The sequence below is a fragment of the Mobula hypostoma genome, chromosome 5, assembly GCF_963921235.1.
Source record: "Mobula hypostoma chromosome 5, sMobHyp1.1, whole genome shotgun sequence".
Lineage (NCBI taxonomy): Eukaryota > Metazoa > Chordata > Chondrichthyes > Myliobatiformes > Myliobatidae > Mobula > Mobula hypostoma.
This window is the reverse complement of record NC_086101.1, coordinates 72,110,551-72,132,977: the sequence shown is the minus strand read 5'-3', so window position 1 is coordinate 72,132,977 and position 22,427 is coordinate 72,110,551. Positions and strand designations below refer to the sequence as shown.

Sequence of the window (22,427 nt, the reverse complement as noted above, 5' to 3'; positions counted from 1 at the left end):
TTAATGCTATGGGAAAGAGTGGCAGCTAGGGTCAGGTATCTTCCCTCCTTGAATGGAATTTAAAGCCTCAGGTAGAGTGGAGCACTGTAGAGGGAGGCAGCAAGGCCCTTCACCAGTGGGTTCTCAATACAGAATTACACAACGGTATGAAAACCCACTAGAGGACGTGGAATTAACCTCTGCTCTGATGGAACATCTGGTTATGGTAGTGGCCACCCATCCAAAAGGAGTAGGAGTAGCTGTCTTTAATGGGGCCAGCAATGGGTCGTCCCATAAGTATAGCAATACAACTTTTACAAGGATTGGAGTATATAGACTAAAGTGTATGTAGTCAGGTGCAGAAGATTGACAGGCAGACGGTGGGTGGGGGGGGGGAGGTGGAAAATGCGGGATCCCTTATGATCGTGGTTTTAGTACTCAAGGCAGGATACCGAAGGAGGGGATCAATGGCATTGCTACTTCTACCACATATGAGATATGGAGGGAACACTGTGAGGGGAAGTCAGGCAAGGGTAAAGCCAAGAGAGGGGCATTATCTTCAAACCCCTCCTTGGACAGAAGCTTGCTTGATCCCGCGCCATTTTCCACATCTCAAGGTCAGGATTCCAGCCATCCCGCATTGGAGTCATTACGAAGGACAGAAGCTGACCTCCAGAGGCAGCAGGTGTCCACTAATGGGTGGTGTGCTCCCATAGGAGAGTGGTCAGGGCTTCAGGCAAATATGCTTGGTGGCCCTTGCCCCGCTGGGTGACCCGAGGCCTTACACATCTATTGCGATGCACAGGGGAAAGGGGAATATGTAGTAATGGATGGCACTGGTAGATACCGTTGTCAAGCATATAATCACTCTCAATAATCCTTACATTTGGCAAGAAGAAGGAACCAAACCCTCCCCCCCCCCGCCCACCCCCCCATGTTTGCAGACTGGATATTGAACTTTTTACTGTTGGACTTCGGCCACATTCCACCGTGATACAACACTCGGCGGCACGGGAGGTCGTTCCTGCCTGTGGCCATCGAACGTGCAGCTCCTCCCATGGAGGGTCAGACACCCTGAGCCAATAGACTGGTCCTGGACTTATTTTCCATCTGGCATAGTTTTGCATTTTGTTGTTTGACTGTTGGGGTTTTTTGTATTGCTATACTTACGCTCTGTTCTTGGTTGGTGCGGCTGTAACGAAACCAAATTTCCCTCGGGATTAATAAAGTATATCTATCTATCTATCTAAAATTGGCATGCAGCAAGGGTAATGCTACAGTTGTTATGGGGGATTTCAACATGCAGGTAGACTGGAAGAATCAGGATGGGACTAGACCCCAAGAAAGGGAGTTTGTGGAGTGCCTACGAGATGGATTCTTAGAACAGCTTGTACTGGAGCCTACCAGAGAGAAGGCATTTCTAGATTTAATGTTGTGCAATGAACCGGATTTGATCAGGGACCTTGAGGTAAAGGAGCCATTAGGAGGTAGTGACCATAATATGTTAAGTTTTAATCTACAAATTGAGAAGGAGCAGGGAAAATCAGAAGTGTCAGTATTACAGTTGAACAAAGGGAACTATGGAGCTATGAGGGAGGAGCTGGCCAAAGCTCAATGGAACAATGTTGTTGCTGTTCGTCCTTCGTAGTCGAAGATGACCATGGCTTCAAAGTCAAATGGGAGATTGGTGGCTGTGGGTCCGGAGGTGACTGATGAGGCCAATCCGGGCCCTGAAGGCTCGCCCACATGTGGGACACAAGTGGGTGGGTGCTGTCGTGGCAGTGGATGCTGCTCGGGCCTTGCGCACAGCACGCTTTCATTGCGCCTCGATGATGCGCCTGACTTCAGCTGCACGGGCTCCTGTGGTGATCTTGCTGCGCCAAGCTGGACGGTCGAGGGCAAGCGTCTCCCACGTCTTGATGTCGACACCCAGGTCTTTGAGGGACGCTTTCAGGCAGTCTTTGTAACATTTCTTCTGCCCCCCGACTGAGCGCTTGCCCTGACACAGTTCTCCGTACAGCAGCTGCTTAGGCAATCGGCTGTCTGGCATTCTGACCACATGTCCAGCCCACCCTAGCAGGGATGATGGTGGAACAACAATGGCAGGTATTTCTGGGAATAATGCAGAAGGTGCATGGTCAGTTCATTCCAAAGAGGAAGAAAGATCCTAAGGGGAGTAAGGGGAGGCCGTGGCTGACAAGGGAAGTAAAGATCAGTATCAAGAAAAGAGAAGTATAACATAGCAAAGATGAGTGGGAAGCCAGAGGATTGGAAAACTTTTAAAGAGCAACAGAAGATAACTAAAAAGGTAATACACGGAGAAAAAAAATGAGGTACGAAGGTAAACTAGCCCAGAATATATAAAGGAGTATAGTAAAAGCTTCTTTAGGTATGTGAAAAGGAAAAAAGTTAAGACCAAAGTTGGGCCTTTGAAGACAGAAAATGGTGAATTTATTATGGAGAACAAGGAAATGGCAGATGAGTTGAACAGGTACTTTGGATCTGTCTTCACTAGGGAAGACACAACGATCTCCCAGATCTAATAGTGGCCAAAGGACCTAGGGTAATGGATGAACTGAAGGAAATTTATATTAGGCAGGAAATGGTGTTGGATAGACTGTTGGGTCTGAAGGCTGATAAGTCCCTGGGACCTGATGGTCTGCATCTCAGGGTACTTAAGGAGGTGGCTTTAGAAACTGTGGATGCATTGGTAATCATTTTCCAATGTTCTATAGATTCAGGATCAGTTCCTGTGGATTGGAGGGTGGCTAATGTTGTCCCACTTTTCAAGAAGGGAGGGAGAGAGAAAACAAGGAATTATAGACCAGTTAGCCTGACATCAGTGGTGGGAAAGATGCTGGAGTCAATTATAAAAGATGAAATTACGACACATTTGGATGGCAGTAACAGGATAGGTCCAACTCAGCATGGATTTACGAAGGGGAAATCGTGCTTGACTAATCTTCTGGAATTTTTTAAGGATATAACTATGAAAATGGACAAGGGAGAGCCAGTGCATGTAGTGTACCTGGACTTTCAGAAAGTCCCACATAGGAGATTAGTGGGCAAAATTAGGACACATAGTATTGGGGGCAGAGTACTGACATGGATTGAAAATTGGCTGGCTGACAAGAAACAGAGTAGGGATTAATGGGTCTCTTTCGGAATGGCAGGCAGTGACCAGTGGGGTACCGCAGGGTTCAGTGCTGGGACCGCAGCTCTTTACAATATACATTAATGATTTAGGTGAAGGGATTAAAAGCAACATTAGCAAATTTGCAGATGACACAAAGCTGGGTGGCAGTGTGAAATATGACGAGGATGTTATACGAATGCAGGGTGACTTGGACAGGCTGGGTGAGTGGGCAGATGCAGTTTAATGTGGATAAATGTGAGGTTATCCACTTTGGTGGTAAGAACAGGAAGGCAGACTATTATCTAAATGGAGCCAAGTTAGGAAAAGGGGAAGTACAACGAGATCTGGGTGTTCTCGTACATCAGTCACTGAAAGCAAGCATGCAGGTACAGCAGGCAGTGAAGAAAGCTAATGGCATGCTGGCCTTCATAACAAGGGGAATTGAGTATAGGAGCAAAGAGGTCCTTCTGCAGCTGTACAGGGCCCTGGTGAGACCACACCTGGAGTACTGTGTGCAGTTTTAGTCTCCAAATTTGAGGAAGGACATTCTTGCTATGGAGGGAGTGCAGCGTAGGTTCACAAGGTTAATTCCCGGGATGGCGGGACTGTCATATTTTGAAAGATTGGAGCGACTGGGCTTGTATACACTGGAATTTAGAAGGATGAGAGGGGATCTGATTGAAACATGTAAGATTATTAAGGGATTGGACACGCTGGAGGCAGGAAGCATGTTCCCGCTGATGGGTAAGTCTAGAACCAGAGGCCACAGTTTAAGAATAAGGGGTAGCCCATTTAGAACGGAGTTGAGGAACAACTTTTTCACCCAGAGAGTGGTGGATATGTGGCTCTGCCCCTGAAGGCAGTGGAGGCCAAGTCTCTGGATGTTTTCAAGAAAGAGATAGATAGAGCTCTTAAAGATAGCGGAATCAAAGGTTATGGGGATAAGGCAGGAATTGGATACTGACTGTAGATGATCAGCCATGATCACAGTGAATGGCGGTACTGGCTCGAAGGGGCAAATGGCCTACTCCTGCACCTATTGTCTATTGACCCAATACACCCCCTTTGAGAGGCAGTTATTGGCCAGCAGGCCACTGAACATCAAGCAGCCTTCGAGGAAGTTGTGCTGCAACCGTATCTTCATATCATGCAGTGGGTAAAATCCAACAATGCAAGTCACAGAGGGCCATGCCCAACGGTCTTCGATTGTCAAATGGAAATGGTATGTCACAGACAGGGCTGAGGAAAGTCCAGATGGGGTGAGCCGGCTCCATGAACAGGTTATGACTTAGCCCGATAATCACCATTAAACTCTCGAAGAGGTCCCTACAATTGACCCCCCACCCACACAGTGGGGTTAAGCCATATGATGATTTGACCCCTGAAGAAAAACAGCAAGTCTGGTTATCCAGCTTCTTGGGTTTTGGCATCCTGTTTTAGGGAAGGCTGGAAGTGGTCTATTCCAGCCAACCTCACCCCATATTATGACCGTGGTTTTAAAGAACATGAGCCTAAACCCTGGTGGAATAAATGTTTTAGTGGCTAGTACTTCCCTATATAGGATTTGTTTAATTCCAAGGTTTCAACTCTGAAAGTAATTTCCCACCCAACAGGGAAGGGGAAGGAATGTTGCTCCAGACTGTATAATGAGCACAGGTCAAACTGGTTGGTGAGATACATCTAGTGTGAGCGGGAAAGGTACCCTGCGATGGCTAGCTCTATGCCGAATAGTCCAGTAAGAGGTGGGTGCTCCTTATAGGCTACATGGCATTTACTGGGTATGTGGCTCTCAGCCCTTCCCATGGCTTTCGATGGGGTGGTACAGTTGCTGCTATCCGGGATATGCCATGTTGTTCGTACACCATCTCAATGGTCTGAATGAGTACCCTGCTTACGGCCGGTGTAATAAGAGGGCTATTACGCAGACAGAACGGTTTTTGGATGATAGCCTTTCCCATGTACGGTACTGCAAGGTTGTCCTGAGAAATTATACATATGGCCTCTGTAATGGAAACGCTGGCTAATGAGACTACCATACTGAGGAAATGTTAACCTGGGTTTTGGCTGAAGTAGTAGCTATTCGAATGGTTGCCTTACAGAACTGGATGGTTTTAGATTACACGGTCACAGAGAAAGGTGGTGCTCATGCTGTTATTGGTCAAGAATACTGCACCTACATTCCTGATGAGTGGAGCAACATCACTCATTTGGCTGACCACATTAAATAGAATAAAATTATGAATTATGAATCATTTCCATACCTATTACACTTCAGAGTGAAGCTGGTAGCCATTTGGGGCACCGGAAAACTGGTGGACCACAATAATACACCGGGTTGCAACCACTGGATAAGTATAATACTGGGTATTATACTTTTGTCTTGTGTCTGTAGTTTAATGGGGCATGCTGTTCCTGGACTTCAATAGCTTTTCATGTACTCTTCATTCCTTTCTCTCCCAGTCGACCTCTGCCAGATCCTGCCTAATTTCCTCAAAATTAGCCCTGCTGCAGTTTAGGACTGTAGTGTATGGGAGGAATGATGAATCATCATCTAGACTGCTGGTGTACAGCACCACACTTCACATCCAATTTAAAAAATGCAGACAAGATTATAAAGCAGTAAAAGAATTACCTTAAAAATTTGATGCAATGTACAATCTGTAATTTTAGAAATATCAGATTTAAATTCTCTGGTGTTTCTTGGTATGTTCAATGTCTCTGTGTATTAGAGCTTCTTAAATTGAGTCAGAATAGATAGTTTCTGAATTCCGAATCAGATTTTCATGGTTGACTAATGCCCTTCAAGAAAGTAACCCATCATAGTCTGGGTTACATGATAGCAGGCCCACAGACAGGGTTTGATTCTTAGTTACGAGACACAAGCAACTGCAGTAGCTGCAACCTCGGAAAAAAAATTCTGGAAGAACCAAGCAAGTTGAGCAGTATCTATAGAGGTCAACATTTCAGATCTGCATCCTTAATCAATCCTGATCTCTAGTTTGTTAATAGTGAAGATGCTCCTAGTTCAATTTAGTTGGTTACTTCCTCCACATAACAATCTATGGTCTGCTGTTGAAATTGAGAGAGCAGTTATAGAATTGTAGAAAATTTGCAATATTGTTGAATCTTTTATATTACTTTTGGTCTATTTCCTACACTCCATATGATCACATGGATTTCAGATTTTTTTTTGGAGGGTTAATTTGCCACGTGGACATTGTCAAATTGCCTTGCACTCATTATATTGAGAATTCTGTCCTCAGGACATTTTGACTAGAGGGGTAAGAGGATGCGAATACCAACCAAGGGGAAAAGATGGTAATAAAGTTGAGGGCAAGAAAGATGGTATGATAAATAAAACTGAAAGGATAGCAAGGACAGGCTAGTAAACATGGTGGATCCTATGGTCAAAAATGTATTTATTTCAAGTTTAAATTAACTTGGGTAAGGATGCTCAATTTAGAGCCTGGAACTGTACATGGAATTATAATGTTGTTGCCATTACAGAGACCTGATTATATGTGTAATTGGACTGGCTCAATGTTCCTGGGTTAACATGAAAGAGAGGGGAGTAAAAGAGGGGAGGGGTTGTACTAATGACAAAGAAGGATAGAGTCAGTACTACAGCACAGAAACGCCCGCCTAGTCCATGCCAAACTATTGTTCTGTCTCGACTCACACCTGGATCACAACCCCCCCAGATACCTCCCATCCATGTAGCTATCCAAACTTCTATTTAATGTTGAAATTGAACCTGCATCTATCATTCCAGTGGGAACTTGTTCCACAATCTTACCACCTCAGTGAAGAGGTTTTTCCCTCAGGTTCCCCTGAAATACTCTACATGACACGGTCAATTTTTGACCTCTAATTCTAGTCTCACCTAGCCCTAGTGGGAAAAGCCTGCTTCATTTGCTGTCTATACTCCTCAATTTTGCACACCCCATATATGGCTAGACTGGTTCAAGCAGACAGGAAGGAGACAGTAACTCAAATAACCACGGATTACAACAACGGTATACAGAAGAAAACCTCTGTATGCACATGTTGAACCTTGAAGTGGATGGGCTATAGCAGCAAAAGACCACACCAGGTTCTGCTCTATACCTAATAAAGTGGTCACTGAGTGTAGCTATGGGCAGAGAAAAGGCAGATGGGAGTTTAATCCAGGCAACTGTCAGATGTTGCTCTTTGGGAGTTCAAATGAAGGAGAAAGGATGAAGTGAATGATAAACACCTTAACAGCATTGAAATGCAGAGGAATCTTGTGGTCCAAATCCACAGTTCGCAGAATGTGGCTACGCAGGTTGATGAAATGATAAAGGTGGCTCCTGGCATGTTCATTGTCATTGGTAGGCATGCTGAATACATTGATAAGGAAAGTCATGCTGCAGATATATATAAAACTTCAATCTGACCATACTTGGAGTATTGTGGAAATTTCTGCTCCACTATGGGAGGGTGTGGAGCCTGTGAAAAGGGTGCAGAAAAGCTTTACCAGGATGCTCCCTGAATCAGGAGGTAGAGTTGCAAGAAAAAAATAGTTTGTGAACCCTTTCCAATTACCTGGTGTTCTGCATTAATTACTCATAAAATGTGGTCTGATTTTCATCCAAGTCACAACAATAAACAAACACAATCTGCTTAAACTATTAACACAAACAATTGTATCTCTTGTCTATACTGAGTAACCATTTAAACAACCACAGTCTAGGTTCAAAAAAATGTGAACCTCTGGGGTAATGCCTTCTGCAAAAGCTATTTGTAGTCAGGTGTTACAATCCATGAGATGAGGTTTTAGGTGTAGACTGCAGAGGTGCCTTGCCCTATATAAAAAAAAAGATGCACAAAGTCAGGTTACAAACAGAGCCTGCTCTTCTCAAGAAAGATCTGTTCATGTGCACCATTCCTCAATCAAAACAGCTTTCAGAGGACCTTAGAAGAAGAATTGTAGATGCATGAAGCTGGAAAGGGCTATGAAAGTATTTCTAAAGGCCTGAATGTTTATCAGTCCACAGAAAAAGAAATTGTCTACAAGCGGAAGAAATTCAGTACTGTTGCTACTCTCCCCAAGAGCAGGCGTCCTGCAAATATCACATCAAAAGCACAAAGTGCAATGCCAGACATCCCACCTCTCCCGGAACTTCCGGGAGTCTCCCGCATATTAATAGTGGCTCCCTGATTCCCGCAAATTATATACAATATCACGGAAATCAATTTTTTTTGAGAGCAAGCGAGAGAAAAGTAAGAGAGAGCGTGAGAGCGACCACGAGAGAGCATGCGCGAGCGACCAGAGAGAGCACGCGCGAGCAAGCCATGGCAGAGTGTTCCAAAAAAATAAAACATACGTCACCCCAGACTACACTAAAGTGTACCCCTGCCTAATAGGGGTCAAAATAATGACAGTGTTGCTCGCTGCACTGTTTGCAACAGTGACTTTTCTATTGCCCATGGTGAGTTAAGACCATAAAAGACATGTTGAGGTGAGTTTAACAGGTGTCATTTGTTCATTAGCATAGCTAACATTATTTAAACTAGCTGGCCAGCTGCTAAGGAGCTACTCTATTGCAGACATCCCACCTCTCCCGGAAGTTCCGGGAGTCTCCCGCAAACTGATGGTGCTACCTCCCTGAAATGAGTTTTTGCAGGGTGGGATGTCTGCAATGCTGACAGAGGTGAAAAAGAATCAAAAGATAACTGCAAAAGACCTGCAGAAATCTCTACAATTTGCTAAAGTCTCTGTTCGTCTATTCACTATAAGAAAAACACTGAACAAGAATGGTGTTCATGGAAGGACACCAGGGAGGAAACCATTGCTCTCCAAAAAAACATTGATACACGTCTCAAATTTGTAAAAGGTCACCTGGCTGTCACACAATGCTTCTGGGACAATGTTCTGTGGACAGATGAAGACAAAAGTTGAAATTCTTGGCAGAAATGCACACTGCAATCTTTGGAGGAAAAGTGGCACTGCACACTAGCACCAAAACCTCAATCAAATGTGAAAAATAGTTGAAGAGCATTGTACTGTGGGGTTGATTAGCTGCCTCAGTACCTGGAGAGCTTGCAATCGTTGAAGGAACAATTAATTTAAAATTGTGTCAAGATAGTTTTACAGGAAAATGTTAGGGTAGCGATACATCACCTGAAGCTTAATAAAAGTTGGATGATTCAACAAGATAATGACCCAAAACACAAGAGTAAGTCAACAACAGAATGTTTTTAAAAAATTTGTGTTTTAGAATGGCCAAGTCAGAGTCCAGATCTTAACACAATTGAGATGCTGTGGCACGACCTGAAGGGGGCTGTTCAGGTAAGGCATCTCAGAAAGGTTTAGAAATGCTGATCAAGTAAAATATTAATGGGCACTTGGACAAGTCTGAATTCATAAGAGCAAGAAGGAACATAGGATATTGAATGTAACATACAAAGTTAACATACAGAATGCTTCCTATTATTGGGCAGGATGCAATACACAAAACCAGAGAGGTCATATCAAACTGTATATTGTGTTAAACTACAGCTGATCTATCTGCACACTGCCGGAAATATGAAATTACCCCAAGCAGAACTTGAGACATTGCTGAATATTTGATGTTGTTTTCCTTGTAACAAAGAAAATTTAATTGTAGGTGTCTAAATTAAGCAATTTGAGATCAACATTTCCCTCAACAATGAAGTCAATTGTTAAAGGGTACAGATTTAAACATTAGTTGAAAATAAAATGCAATTGGAAGTAATATGGGAAAATGCACTCACCAGAAAGTGTAATGTGGAATACAGAAGTCAATACTCAAAATGGCAGCTAGGTAGGGAATGTGACCTGTTCCCACAACCTATGGACTCACTTTCTAGGACTCTTCATCTCATGCTCTCAGTATTTGTTGCTTACTTATTATTATTTATTGTTGTATTTGCACAGTCTTTTGCACACTGGTTGTTTGTCCATCCTGTTGGGTGCAGTCTTTCATTGATTCTATGCTGGTTCTTGGATTTACTGAATATGCCGGCAGGAAAATGAATCTCAGGGTTGTATCTGGTGACGTACGTGAACTTTGACAATAAATCTACGTTGCACTTGAGTGTCACAGGTTTCTGAATCACCCATATCATTCCCTTTGATTTCCTATTTTACTTTACTACCTAGGGAAATCTATAACAACATAATTAATCATTATTAAATCCACATTCCAACAAAACTTAAACACAGATGTGGGTGTATTAATTCAGTTTTAAGAATATTTTTTGAAGAACAAATAAGCAACCATGCTGCTGCAAATTTCAATTTTTACTCAAATCATGTCTTCTTATCTGGGTTTTAGTTGTTGATATTTCATCACATAAGCCTGCCACTATTGTCTCAATAAAATATTTAATATTGGAAAGTACAACATGGTTCATGCTCGCATTTAGTTTTCCTTGATTATGGGAGACACAATCTTAATTTAATGAGGTAGTCCTTTTTAGGGCTGAAATATGGAGAAATTCCTTTATTCAGAGCATTGTGAATCTTTGAAATTCTTGAAGAATGCTGTGGATTCCTGCTGCTGTGTTTACTCAAATCTCCAGGCAATGGCCGTTTAGATTCCAATGAAATTAAGGGATTTGGGATCGGTTAGTAACATATTGTTGAGGACAAAATCAATTATGATCTAAATGGCATGTTGAAGAGACCATGTTGACCTGCACTCATTTCCAATTCATTTTGTATGAAAATCTCCTGCAAATATTGACAAATCAATTATTCCAAATTTTAAAAGGGTCAAATTTTAAGGATAATGATAATGTTGCATAACTGAACCCACATCTGCCACCAGGAGTGGCTCACCATTTCCTCAAGAGCAATAACCGTCCACTTTATCCAAATTTTTAAAATTTCTTGACCAAATGTAAAAAGCATGATCCAAGCTGTTCAATTTTCTACCAGCTTGTGCATAAATTTCCCTGTTAATTTAAAATTATTTCAACACACCACTAATGGAGAAAAATCTAAAATTAATACTGGAACAAAATATACTGCCACAGAGATAGTTAAGACTATTTTATTTGAGGTTCCAGTGACATCATCGTCCAGAATGGCAACTTAAGTCAACAGCTCCTCTGGAAAAACGTATATTTTGCCCCGTTAATCCATCAAGTATAAGATCTTCTGAAAATATCTGAATTGATAAGGGGGGCAAGAAAGGGGAAAAAGAATGGAGATTAAAAAAAAAGCACCACTGCGGAGCCTATGGAAGGGAGAGGTGCAACGCACGGCTTTCCTACACGTGCGCATGGTGGCAAAGCTGACGCGGGGCCTCGTTCAGGCGAAGTGGCAAATACAAGGATTTTGGAAGAGATAAGGGAAGTCCAAAAAGATATAAAACAGCAACTCAATGATATCAAGTCCGAGCTCACCAACGTCAATCAGAAAATAGTGACAGCAGAGATTCGAACTGAGAAGGTGGAAGATCGCATGCAACACGTGGAACAGATACTAAGTAAGATGATACAAATATTATATCAACAGGAAAGTAAATTGCTTGACCAGGAGGGAAGATCGCGATGGAAAAATATCAGGATTTATAATGTTCCCGAAGGAGCGGAGGGATTGTCGATGACGGAGTTTGTAGAAAAGTTGCTGCAGGAAGTGCCAGAGATTCCCTCGACTATGGAGATTTAAATTAAGAGGGTGCATCGTGTGCTCGTCCCAAGGCCTCCCGGAGACAGAGGAAGTAAGCCCCGCTCAATAGTACTTCAATTCAAGAGCAAAGCGGAGATTCTACAAAGGGCCTGGGGTAAGAGGAGGGTGTTTTGGAACGGGAAGTTAATATACTTCGATCATGATTACCACCCGGTGGTCCTACAGAAATGAAAGGAATATTCCAAAGCGAAATGAATATTAAAGTAAGAAAAGATTAAATTCCAAACTCCATACCCTGCTAAACTGAGAGTACTTTACGAAGGAGAGATACAGCTATTTCAGACAGTGGAAGAGGTGACTACAGCCATGAACAACAGAGGACTGCCCGTTAGTGTGGTCAAACCAAGGGAAAGTCTGGCTGAGCAGTTATCCTGATCTGCTTGGGAAATGGTAAGAGAACCGAGAAAGCAGGGGACGGGAGGAGGATGAGTGAAGGATATTAGAAAGAGACAGAGTTCTCCGAAGACAGCCATCACCTCCTCCAGAAGAGCCATACGGTTTGGCTAACTTTAAAAGTGCTGATAAACTAAACGGAAACAAAAATAGACGGTGATATACCCATCTCAAGAAATACATATTATAATGTGGATTTTACATTACTCAATTTTTTTTTATTCATTCACTCACTCCTATTTCCCCACCTAAATGAGAATATGAATATATATAGGAGGCATACACAGGGAAATCATTTCTGTATAATGGACATAGATTTTTTTTTCGCAAACAACAGGAATTCTGCAGATGCTGGAAATTCAAGCAACACACATCAAAGTTGCTGGTGAACGCAGCAGGCCAGGCAGCATCTATAGGAAGAGGCCGAGACCCTTCGTCAGGACTAACTGAAGGAAGAGTGAGTAAGGGATTTGAAAGCTGGAGGGGGAGGGGGAGATGCAAAATGATAGGAGAAGACAGGAGGGGGAGGGATAGAGCCGAGAGCTGGACAGGTGATAGGCAAAAGGGGATACGAGAGGATCATGGGACAGGAGGTCCGGGAAGAAAGACGGTGGGGGGGGGGTGACCCAGAGGATGGGCAAGAGGTATATTCAGAGGGACAGAGGGAGAAAAAGGAGAGTGAGAGAAAGAATGTGTGCATAAAAATGAGTAACAGCTGGGGTACGAGGGGGAGGTGGGGCCTAGCGGAAGTTAGAGAAGTCAATGTTCATGCCAACAGGTTGGAGGCTACCCAGACGGAATATAAGGTGTTGTTCCTCCAACCTGAGTGTGGCTTCATCTTTCTACTATAAGCCTACTGACTCTCACAGCTATCTGGACTATTCCTCTTCTCACCCTGTCTCTTGCAAAAATGCCATCCCCTTCTCGCAATTCCTCCGTCTCCGCCGCATCTGCTCTCAGGATGAGGCTTTTCATTCTAGGACGAGGGAGATGTCTTCATTTTTTAAAGAAAGGGGCTTCCCTTCCTCCACTATCAACTCTGCTCTTAAACGCATCTCCCCCATTTCACATACATCTGCTCTCACTCCATCCTCCCACCACCCCACTAGGAATAGGGTTCCCCTGGTCCTCACCTACAACCCCACCAGCCTCCAGGTCCAACATATTATTCTCCGTAACTTCCGCCACCTCCAACGGGATCCCACCACTAAGCACATCTTTCCCTCCCCACCTCTCTCTGCATTCCGCAGGGATCGCTCCCTACACAACTCCCTTGTCCATTCGTCCCCCCCATCCCTCCCCACTGATCTCCCTCCTGGCACTTATCCATGTAAGCGGAACAAGTGCTACACATGCCCTTACACTTCCTCCCTTACCACCATTCAGGGCCCCAAACAGTCCTCCCAGGTGAGGCATCACTTCACCTGTGAGTCGACTGGGGTGATATACTGCGTCCGGTGCTCCCGATGTGGCCTTTTATATATTGGTGAGACCCGACGCAGACTGGGAGACCGCTTTGCTGAACATCTACGCTCTGTCCGCCAGAGAAAGCAGGATCTCCCAGTGGCCACACATTTTAATTCCACTTCCCATTCCCATTCTGACATGTCTATCCACGGCCTCCTCTACTGTAAAGATGAAGCCACACTCAGGTTGGAGGAACAACACCTTATATTCCGTCTGGGTAGCCTCCAACCTGTTGGCATGAACATTGACTTCTCTAACTTCCGCTAGGCCCCACCTCCCCCTCGTACCCCAGCTGTTACTCATTTTTATGCACACATTCTTTCTCTCTCTCCTTTTTCTCCCTCTGTCCCTCTGAATATACCTCTTGCCCATCCTCTGAGTCACCCCCCCCCCGTCTTTCTTCCCGGACCTCCTGTCCCATGATCCTCTCGTATCCCCTTTTGCCTATCACCTGTCCAGCTCTCGGCTCCATCCCTCCCCCTCCTGTCTTCTCCTATCATTTTGCATCTCCCCCTCCCCCTCCAGCTTTCAAATCCCTTACTCACTCTTCCTTCAGTTAGTCCTGACGAAGGGTCTCGGCCTGAAATGTCGACTGCGCCTCTTCCTATAGATGCTGCCTGGCCTGCTGCGTTCACCAGCAACTTTGATGTGTGTTGCATAGATTTTTTTTTACTTACTTTTATAGGTACTGCAGCAGGGCCCTCAACTCACAGGTAGGAGGGGCTATCCCCCACCGCTAGACGTTTCTTCTAGCTCAACCCAGGGTCATCTAGAGACCCCAGCCTTGGAATCACATCTTCGTTAACTTTTTTTAAAATTATTCACATTTCTTGGTTCTTATTTGTTCAGGGAGTAGATCGATTAAGTTATATTCTGCAATTTCAATGATATACTAACTGATAAATGCACATGGTTAAGGACAAAGTAAAATTCATTTCTTTTAATGTCAATGGGCTGTTGAATCCAATCAAATGAAGTAAAATTCTATCAAAAATGAAAAAAGAACAAGCCCATGTAGTATATTTACAGGAAACTCACAAGTGATAATGAGCATGGAAAATTAGAGAATGGGCCTCACTAATTTGTTTTTCTCCTCATAAATCAGGGCATAGAAGAGGAGTTGCTATTCTCATCTCAAGCAAACTAAATTTTGAAAAAGTATTCGAAATGGGAGATAAGGAGGGCAGATATATTCTGGTAAGGGGGAATATAGACGGAAATCCAGTTACTTTATCGAATATATACGCACCCCCAGGAAGTGATATTAGTTTCTTCCAGAAAGTTATTAATATTATGGTAACGGAAACAGAAGGTCTCTTGATATGTGGGGGAGACTTAAATTTACAACCAAAGTTAGACTCTTCCAATAGGAAAATTTATGAAACAAGTCCTTACATAAGAAAGTTAACATTCTTTTTGAGGATGTTGGTCTAATTGATATATGGAGGGATCTTTTCCCCAATAGAAGGGATTACACTCATTATTCTGCCCCCCATTCCGTATATATAAGAATAGACTATTTCATAACATTTGGAAAAGATAAAGACAAAATAAACACCTGTGGAATTGGGACAATAGATGTAAGTGACCATGCACCTATATATTTATCTGTTGATTTTGACTTACAACCAAAGAATACTATTTGGAAACTAAATTCAAGTCTACTCAATAATTCCTATTTTAAGGAAACAAATTAAAAAAGAAATTGGTCTTTACTTAGACTTCAATGATAATAGAGAGGTTTCACCTCCCATTCTATGGGATACTATGAAGGCTGTCTTGAGGCAAAATTATAGCGACATCTTCATAAGAAAAAAAAAGGAATAAAACATTAGAGGAACTACAAAATAAGCTGAAGGAACTAGAAAAAAAAAACACAAATTGAGATTAGCACAGGATACACTACAGGAAATTTAAAAAATTAGGAATGAAATTAATAGTTTGGCTACACAAGAAATTGAAAAAATGTAATGTTTCTGAAACAGAGACACTATGAAAGTGGATCTAAATCTATGAAAATGCTGGCGTGGAAACTGAAAAAAAGATAACAGAAAATACGATTCATAGAATTAGGGATTCAAGAACAAAGTGATAAAAAAAAAGCTAAGTGAAATTCAAGAAGCTTTTGAAATGTTTTACAAAACGCTATATTCCAAAGCTCCAGGAGGAAGCATAGCCCAGATTGACACCTTCCTGAATTCTTTGGAGTTACTCACTTTAAGCAAAGAACAAAATAGAACGATGACTGCTGATATAACTGAAGCTGAACTAAAAACTACAATTAGTAGGCTTAAATTAAGCAAGTCACCAGGATCAGATGGATATACGGCAGAGTGGTACAAGGAATTTAGAAATGAGTTAATTCCTGTTTTGCTCCCCACACTGAACTGGGCTCTAAGAAAGCTGCAAATGCCACCCAGCTGGAAGGAGGCGATAATCTCAGCTATACCAAAAGGCGGCAAGGATAAAATGGAATGTGGGTCATTTAGACCAATATGGATTATAGATTTACCTCCATCATGGCCAAACGATTAGAAGAGTTTCTACCCACACTGTGGAAATAAAGTGGAAATAATAAAGCGATCAGAAAAAGGTGAAATGCCATTGGTCATTGGAAAAGCGTTAGACTACAGTCGGTCAACGATCGGAACAATTTTAAAGGATAAAGTGAGAAAGGCCCTGCCCGATTAAAGCTGCAATTATTACTAAGCAACGCAGTGGTTTAATTATTGGGCTTTGGGTTTTTGATCCTCCACATCAACCCGGCACGGATGGAGAGCGCGCTCAGGAGCGATTTGTCACTGGATCGAACTCGAGAAATGGGATGGATGGATGGATGGATGGAAGGAAATCTGGTCTCAGTTCAAGGATTGAATCTAATCAAATGAATATACTGCCCAGACTACTATATCTCTTTCAGACCCTACCAATAGAGATTAACCAAAATCAATTCAATGAATGGAACAAGATGCTATCAAGATATATATGGCAAGGTAAAAGGTCTAGAATTCGTCTCAAAACTTAGCAATTAGCCAAGGAAATGGCGGGGAATGGGGCCATCCTTCTCTTAGAGATTACTATTTTGCAGCACAGTTGAGAGCTGTGATATGCAGGTGCAACCCATCATATGCCGCTCAATGGAAAAACATTGAGGAGAGGATACTTTCTGTCCCCATACAGGCAATTTTGGCTGATAACAGCCTACAAAGTTATATAAATACTATTGATAACCCACAGGTGAAATGGACTCTTAAAATACGGAAAACTATTATAAAAGAATATAAACTAGAGAGAGACATTGCAATTCTTAAATGGTGTGCATATCACTCAGATTTTACACCAAATAAACTGGATGCTAGATTTAAGGGCCGGACAGCTAAAGGAATAACAGATATTTGCAATATATTGAAAGAAGGAACACTGTTCAGTTTTGAAATGCTCAAAGAGAAACACTTATTAGAAAAACAAGACTTTTATCGATATTTACAGATACAACAGTATGTTAATAGGACGGTTAAAAATGTAACCAAGGCAAGTACACGTTTGATAGAGCTATTTAGAAAAGCATATAATTCAGGCAACGGTAGTGGAATAATTTCAAGCGTGTATAAGGGTTTGTCAAATCTTACAACACGTTCGACTTCATACATTAAAACAAAATGGGAGAAGAAAGGAGGGACAATAATATGAGGAAGAATGGGCAATAATATAGAGGTATTAATGGAAGTGTACCAGTTCACAGAAATGGAGGGAGTTCGGGTGGAAAAACTTGATAAGATATTTTATTACACCCTCTCAGAAATCCCATTATGATAGTAACCTCCCTGTTTGCTGGAGAAATTGTGGAAGTCAAAATGCAAACCATTATCATATTTTCTGGGAATGCCCCGTTATCAAAGACTATTGGAGTGGGATACACAATGCCCTGCAAGACATCTTTAAATGTGAAATACCCTTAGAAAGTTAAGACCATATATTTTGGGTATATACTTCAAGAATAGTTGAAAAGAGATAAATATTCAATGAATATACTGCTGGTGGCTGGTAAAAAGACCCTTACCAGGAAATGGTTATCACAGCAGAGCCCAACTTTAAAATGTATGGATGGAAATTACAATGGACATTTACAAAATGGAGAAGATAACATCAGTTAATGATAAGTTGGAACAATTTGATTCATACTGGGAAAAATAGTTTAACTACATAACACCTCATAGGCCCGATTTTATTCTCACAAGTCGATAAATATGTTGTAAAAAAAAATCACTCCCTACTTTGTACATAGTTTTCTTCTTTTGATTGTTCTTTATTTCCTCTCCTTTCTATAAGTGTATACCTCAGATAAATATTATGTGGAGATTTGTGACAAATGATTATATGATGTATATGTACAGTATCTGAAATACATCTTATGGAAAGTTTTGTTTGATGATGAACTTCAATAAAAAAAAACTACAAAAAAAAAAGACCATTTTGTTTAAGGAGTGATCAAGATTGAGAGAAAATCTAGGCAACCAAAAAAAACTGCAATCGATACAAATGTTAAACTAAAACTGAAAGTAATAGAAACATCATGTCAGGCAGCATCATGAAGAGAGAAGCATTTAATGTTTCAGGCTGATAAACATTTAATCAAGAATTTGGGAAACTGAGTAAATTATTGGGTGATAATCTGGTCAGTCTTAAAAAAAGCATGCAAAGTAATCACACTGCATTTAATTTATTAACTGAATATATGAACAAATGTAGCTTCTTTTCAATATTTTGGCCATGAAATCTTCTCCAGCAGCAACAATGCTCCTGAGATCACTACCCAGACTTGCACCTACGCTTTGCAGCTCCAGTGTATGTGGTGATTGTGTATGTTGGCACTTCAACTGTTAGGATAGGCACAAAAACCCACAGATGCATTTTAATTTCAAAAGGTATCTGCAAGCATTTTTCATGATATAGTTCCACCTTGAAATTTTGAATTATTCTTCGTTTTCACAGCACCACAAACTTCATTTTTAGTGCATTGACAGATAGCAGTCAATTGCTTCAATTTTCACATTAAAACATTATATTTCTGCAGATTTCAATCACATCAGTCTTCATTTTGGATTCCATTAAAATTCCTTAAGCTTGTCCTAGTTGATGCTGGGTTGGGGGGAATGGGGACAACCTCCCTCCACCCTTCAAATGCTCCTATTGACCTGCATCTCAAATAGCCCCTGACAACCAAGCTCAGCCTGTTAAACTGGAAAGAGTGCAGAAGAGATTTACAAGACTGTTGCCAGGATCAAAGGGCCCAAGTTATAGGGCTAAGCTGGCCAGGCTAAGTCTTTAATTCTTGGAATATACAATGAGGGGAGACCTTATAGAAACTTGTAAAATTATGAGGGGCATAAAGGTGAATAACAAGAGTCCTTTCCCTAGGGTAGGGGAATCCAAAACTAAGGCACAGAGATTTAGGGAAAGATTTCAAAGAGACTTGAAGGGCAACTTTCCCCCGCAAGCAGAGAGTGTCAAGAATACAGAATGAGCTGCCAGAGGAACTGGTTGAGACACGTATCATTTAAGGATAACTTGCATAGGCACATGGATCACAAGAGCAGAATTAGGCCATTCAGCCCATCAAGTCTGCTCTACCATTCCATTATGAATGATTTATTATCCCTCTCAACCCCATTCTCCATAGCATCCAGTCTTCTCAAATCCTAACGTTTTACAGGCATAAGACACAGGAGTAGAATTAGACCATTCATCCTATCGAGTTTGCTCTGCCAGAGGAGTGGACCCTTGAGGATACAGGCTTAAAGCAGGAAATTGGGACTAGCTGGGTGCATAACATGTTCAATATGGACTCCTTGGGCCAAAGGTCATGGTGTATTGTTCTATAGCTATCACTATGACTATTCACACTTTGAGTAGAGACCTCAAAGTTGGGAGCAATAATATACAATAGAATGATTACCAAATGGTAACACAGAACTCTCCAATTCATCCCATTTCACTGTAATACCCATAGCTGTGTAAAAACTCCTCCACGCACTTATCCGAGAATAGGAGGGACAGTTAAGAGAACAAATCAATTGTCTGCTTTCAGCTGTGGAATCTACATATTAGGATCAAAACAATTAACAATCGTATTTACGTGTTGCAAGAGTATGACAGTAAGTATTTACGTGTTGCAAGAGTATGACAGTAAATGGCCAGTTAAAACTCAGTTACCACAATCCCGATATTAGAACATAGTTGCCTGAAGGCATGAAAATATGTTAATACTTCTCAGCAAAATGGCCCTCCCCCCGTTTCGTGTAATGTCGGGTGTACAACATTTATGACACACGTTCAATTTTAGATCAAGTGTACAATAAACTTGGTGAACTGGAGAGCAAATAGTGTGAGACCGACCACGAATGACAAAGTTTGAGTAAATAACGCAAATTATCTCGAGAGCTCGGTAAAGGCCCACCCTTCGCCCTCCGCACAAATAACATTTCCTCATCCTCCTTACCTTCACACTGGAGATCAAGAAGCACCAACAGGAAGGGGAAATAGGACAACACTTTAGTCAAGCACGCCCGCGGTGCCACCATCCTGCCCGACAGTGACGGCCTAGAGCCTCCGACGACCAGCTTTGACTCTCCACCCAATCCTGCTCTCAGCTCGCTCGTACTGCAGCTTCCCTCCCGCAGCGCCGCTACCAATTCCTGCCAGGTGCCAGGTTCGTGCCCACGGTACCCCTAATGCATCCAGTCGTTCAGCAGAGCTTCAACATCCACCTGACATAATTCCCTTACTGATCTCAAATGTGAGGCAAGAACCTGCCTCGGAACCTTAACTTCGACGCGAAATTTCGCTGGATCAATCGTGGTTTGCTCTGATTGGACAAGCAGGGAGCGCTTCGCAAGTCCTGACGTGATTCGATGGGAACCGGTCAAGGTCCCGCCCACAATGCATAATATTCAAGACGTGGAGCTCTGGCGCGAGTGACTGCACACTCTTTATGCTTATCTCAAACATTTGGTGGTCCTATCTGCACGTTGAGATGAGGAAAGTGCACTAAGAAAAAAACTTTGGCTGTTGCAACTTTCATCCACGTAACTTATTCTTCCGGAAATAGAACAGAAATATTTTTGATTAATTTCCTTACACTTTAACAATGACCTAAGTTAAAGAGAAAGGTTGAACAAGTTGGGTCTTTATTCCTTGGAGCGTAGAAGGTTGAGGGGGAACTTGATAGAGGTATTTAAAATTATGAGGGGGATAGATAGAGTTGACGTGGATAGGCCTTTTCCATTGAGAGTGGGGGAGATTTAAAGACGAGGACCTGAGTTGAGAGTTAAGGGGCAGAAGTTTAGAGGTAACATGAGGGGGAACTTCTTTACTCAGAGAGTGGTAGCTGTGTGGAACGAGCTTCAGCAGAAGTGGTTGAGGCAGGTTCGATGTTGAGATTGAATACTATATGGACAGGAAAGGAATGGAGGGTTATGGGCTGAGTGCAGGTCGGTGGGACTAGGTGAGAGTAAGAGTTCAGCATGGACTAGAAGGGCTGAGATGGCCTGTTTCGGTGCTGTAATTCTTATATGGTTATATGTTTTTTTTTCCTTCATTAAATACTCTAGTACATGGAATACAGACGGAAAGTGCCACAAATGGTCGGTAAATGGGGTAATTTGTAGAGAACACCCCCCCCCCATCGGTTGAAAAAGCAGCACCCTCGGGCCCAGAACACTTTCACTACATTGGTGGATGTTCATGGAGTCCAATAAATATAGACCTGCAGTTTATCCTGTGAAATTTGGATCACGTTATTCTGATGAAGTTCCAAAGTACAATGGTCTATATGAAATGAGAGGTAACAAATAGCTACTTTGGACATCTCTGATCCAATTGGAGATGGCCTTCCAACAGTAGACTGCAAAATGCTGGAAGTGATGCAACCTGAGATCTTGGAATCATCTAGCCCAATGAACATATCTGACCTTTACTTATGGTTCTTATAGAAAGCTATCAAGATTTATCTACAGAAAAGGCCCAGGAAGAGGGAATTGAAAAACAGAGGGAAAAATGTCAAAAGGGATGATTCTGCAAAGTAAGGGCAGGACAGTCAAGAAGAGGAGCAAGTGAAGAATAATATGAACTTTCCAATGAAATGTAACTAGCTGCTGGAAATCAAAAGTAAAACTCTGTGTACGCAATCAGAAAATTTCTTACCACACCCCACAGAAGCTGTTCAACCTGTTGAGTTCCTTCAGCAAATTGTTGCTGAGAGTGTTCATTGTTTGTTAAAAACTGAAATATTTGATACTGATGTACTCAATAGAAAAATAACCAAGACTAGTTTTGACCAGTGCAGAAGATCAAGGGGATCAATTGCAGTGAGTGAGATCCTGTGCTGATTTATTGCCAATATACTGTCAAATTTCTGTTTCTGTGCACCTGCAATCAACCTCACTAAACATACCCTTTTATTTTACACAATTAACTTGCAACCAGTTTATTAGCTTTTGGTGTGAGCACTGTACTCTGAGGATTCCAGTAAACCTGACCCTTTCCAAGTATCCAGACACTTCAGCTCTAAACTTTATCTGACATTGAGATGAAGTGTTCATTTCAGCTATCTTTATCTCCTGCAGTGAATCCAACTGTGCCAAATCCTCAATAATACTCAGCATGAACCTGAGCAGTTGAACTCACTCCTTGAAAAAAATTGGCCTCTGGGAAATCTGTAGAGACTGAAGTCCCCGCACTGTGTAAGAAGTGCTCACCTGACGGTATACT

The 22,427-nt window shown here is 42.1% G+C and overlaps 1 protein-coding gene across 1 annotated transcript in view; it reads right to left on the bottom strand.

Annotated features, from left to right (window-relative positions):
- Positions 1-20,515, bottom strand: part of dnajc3a (DnaJ (Hsp40) homolog, subfamily C, member 3a) — a 90,467-nt gene extending 69,952 nt beyond the window's left edge. The window contains exon 1 of the mRNA XM_063048528.1: positions 20,158-20,515. Within this exon, the coding sequence (XP_062904598.1) occupies positions 20,158-20,239 (82 nt within the window). The 5' untranslated portion in view covers positions 20,240-20,515. The remainder of the gene's footprint in view (positions 1-20,157) is intronic.
- Positions 20,516-22,427: the final 1,912 nt, after the last annotated feature.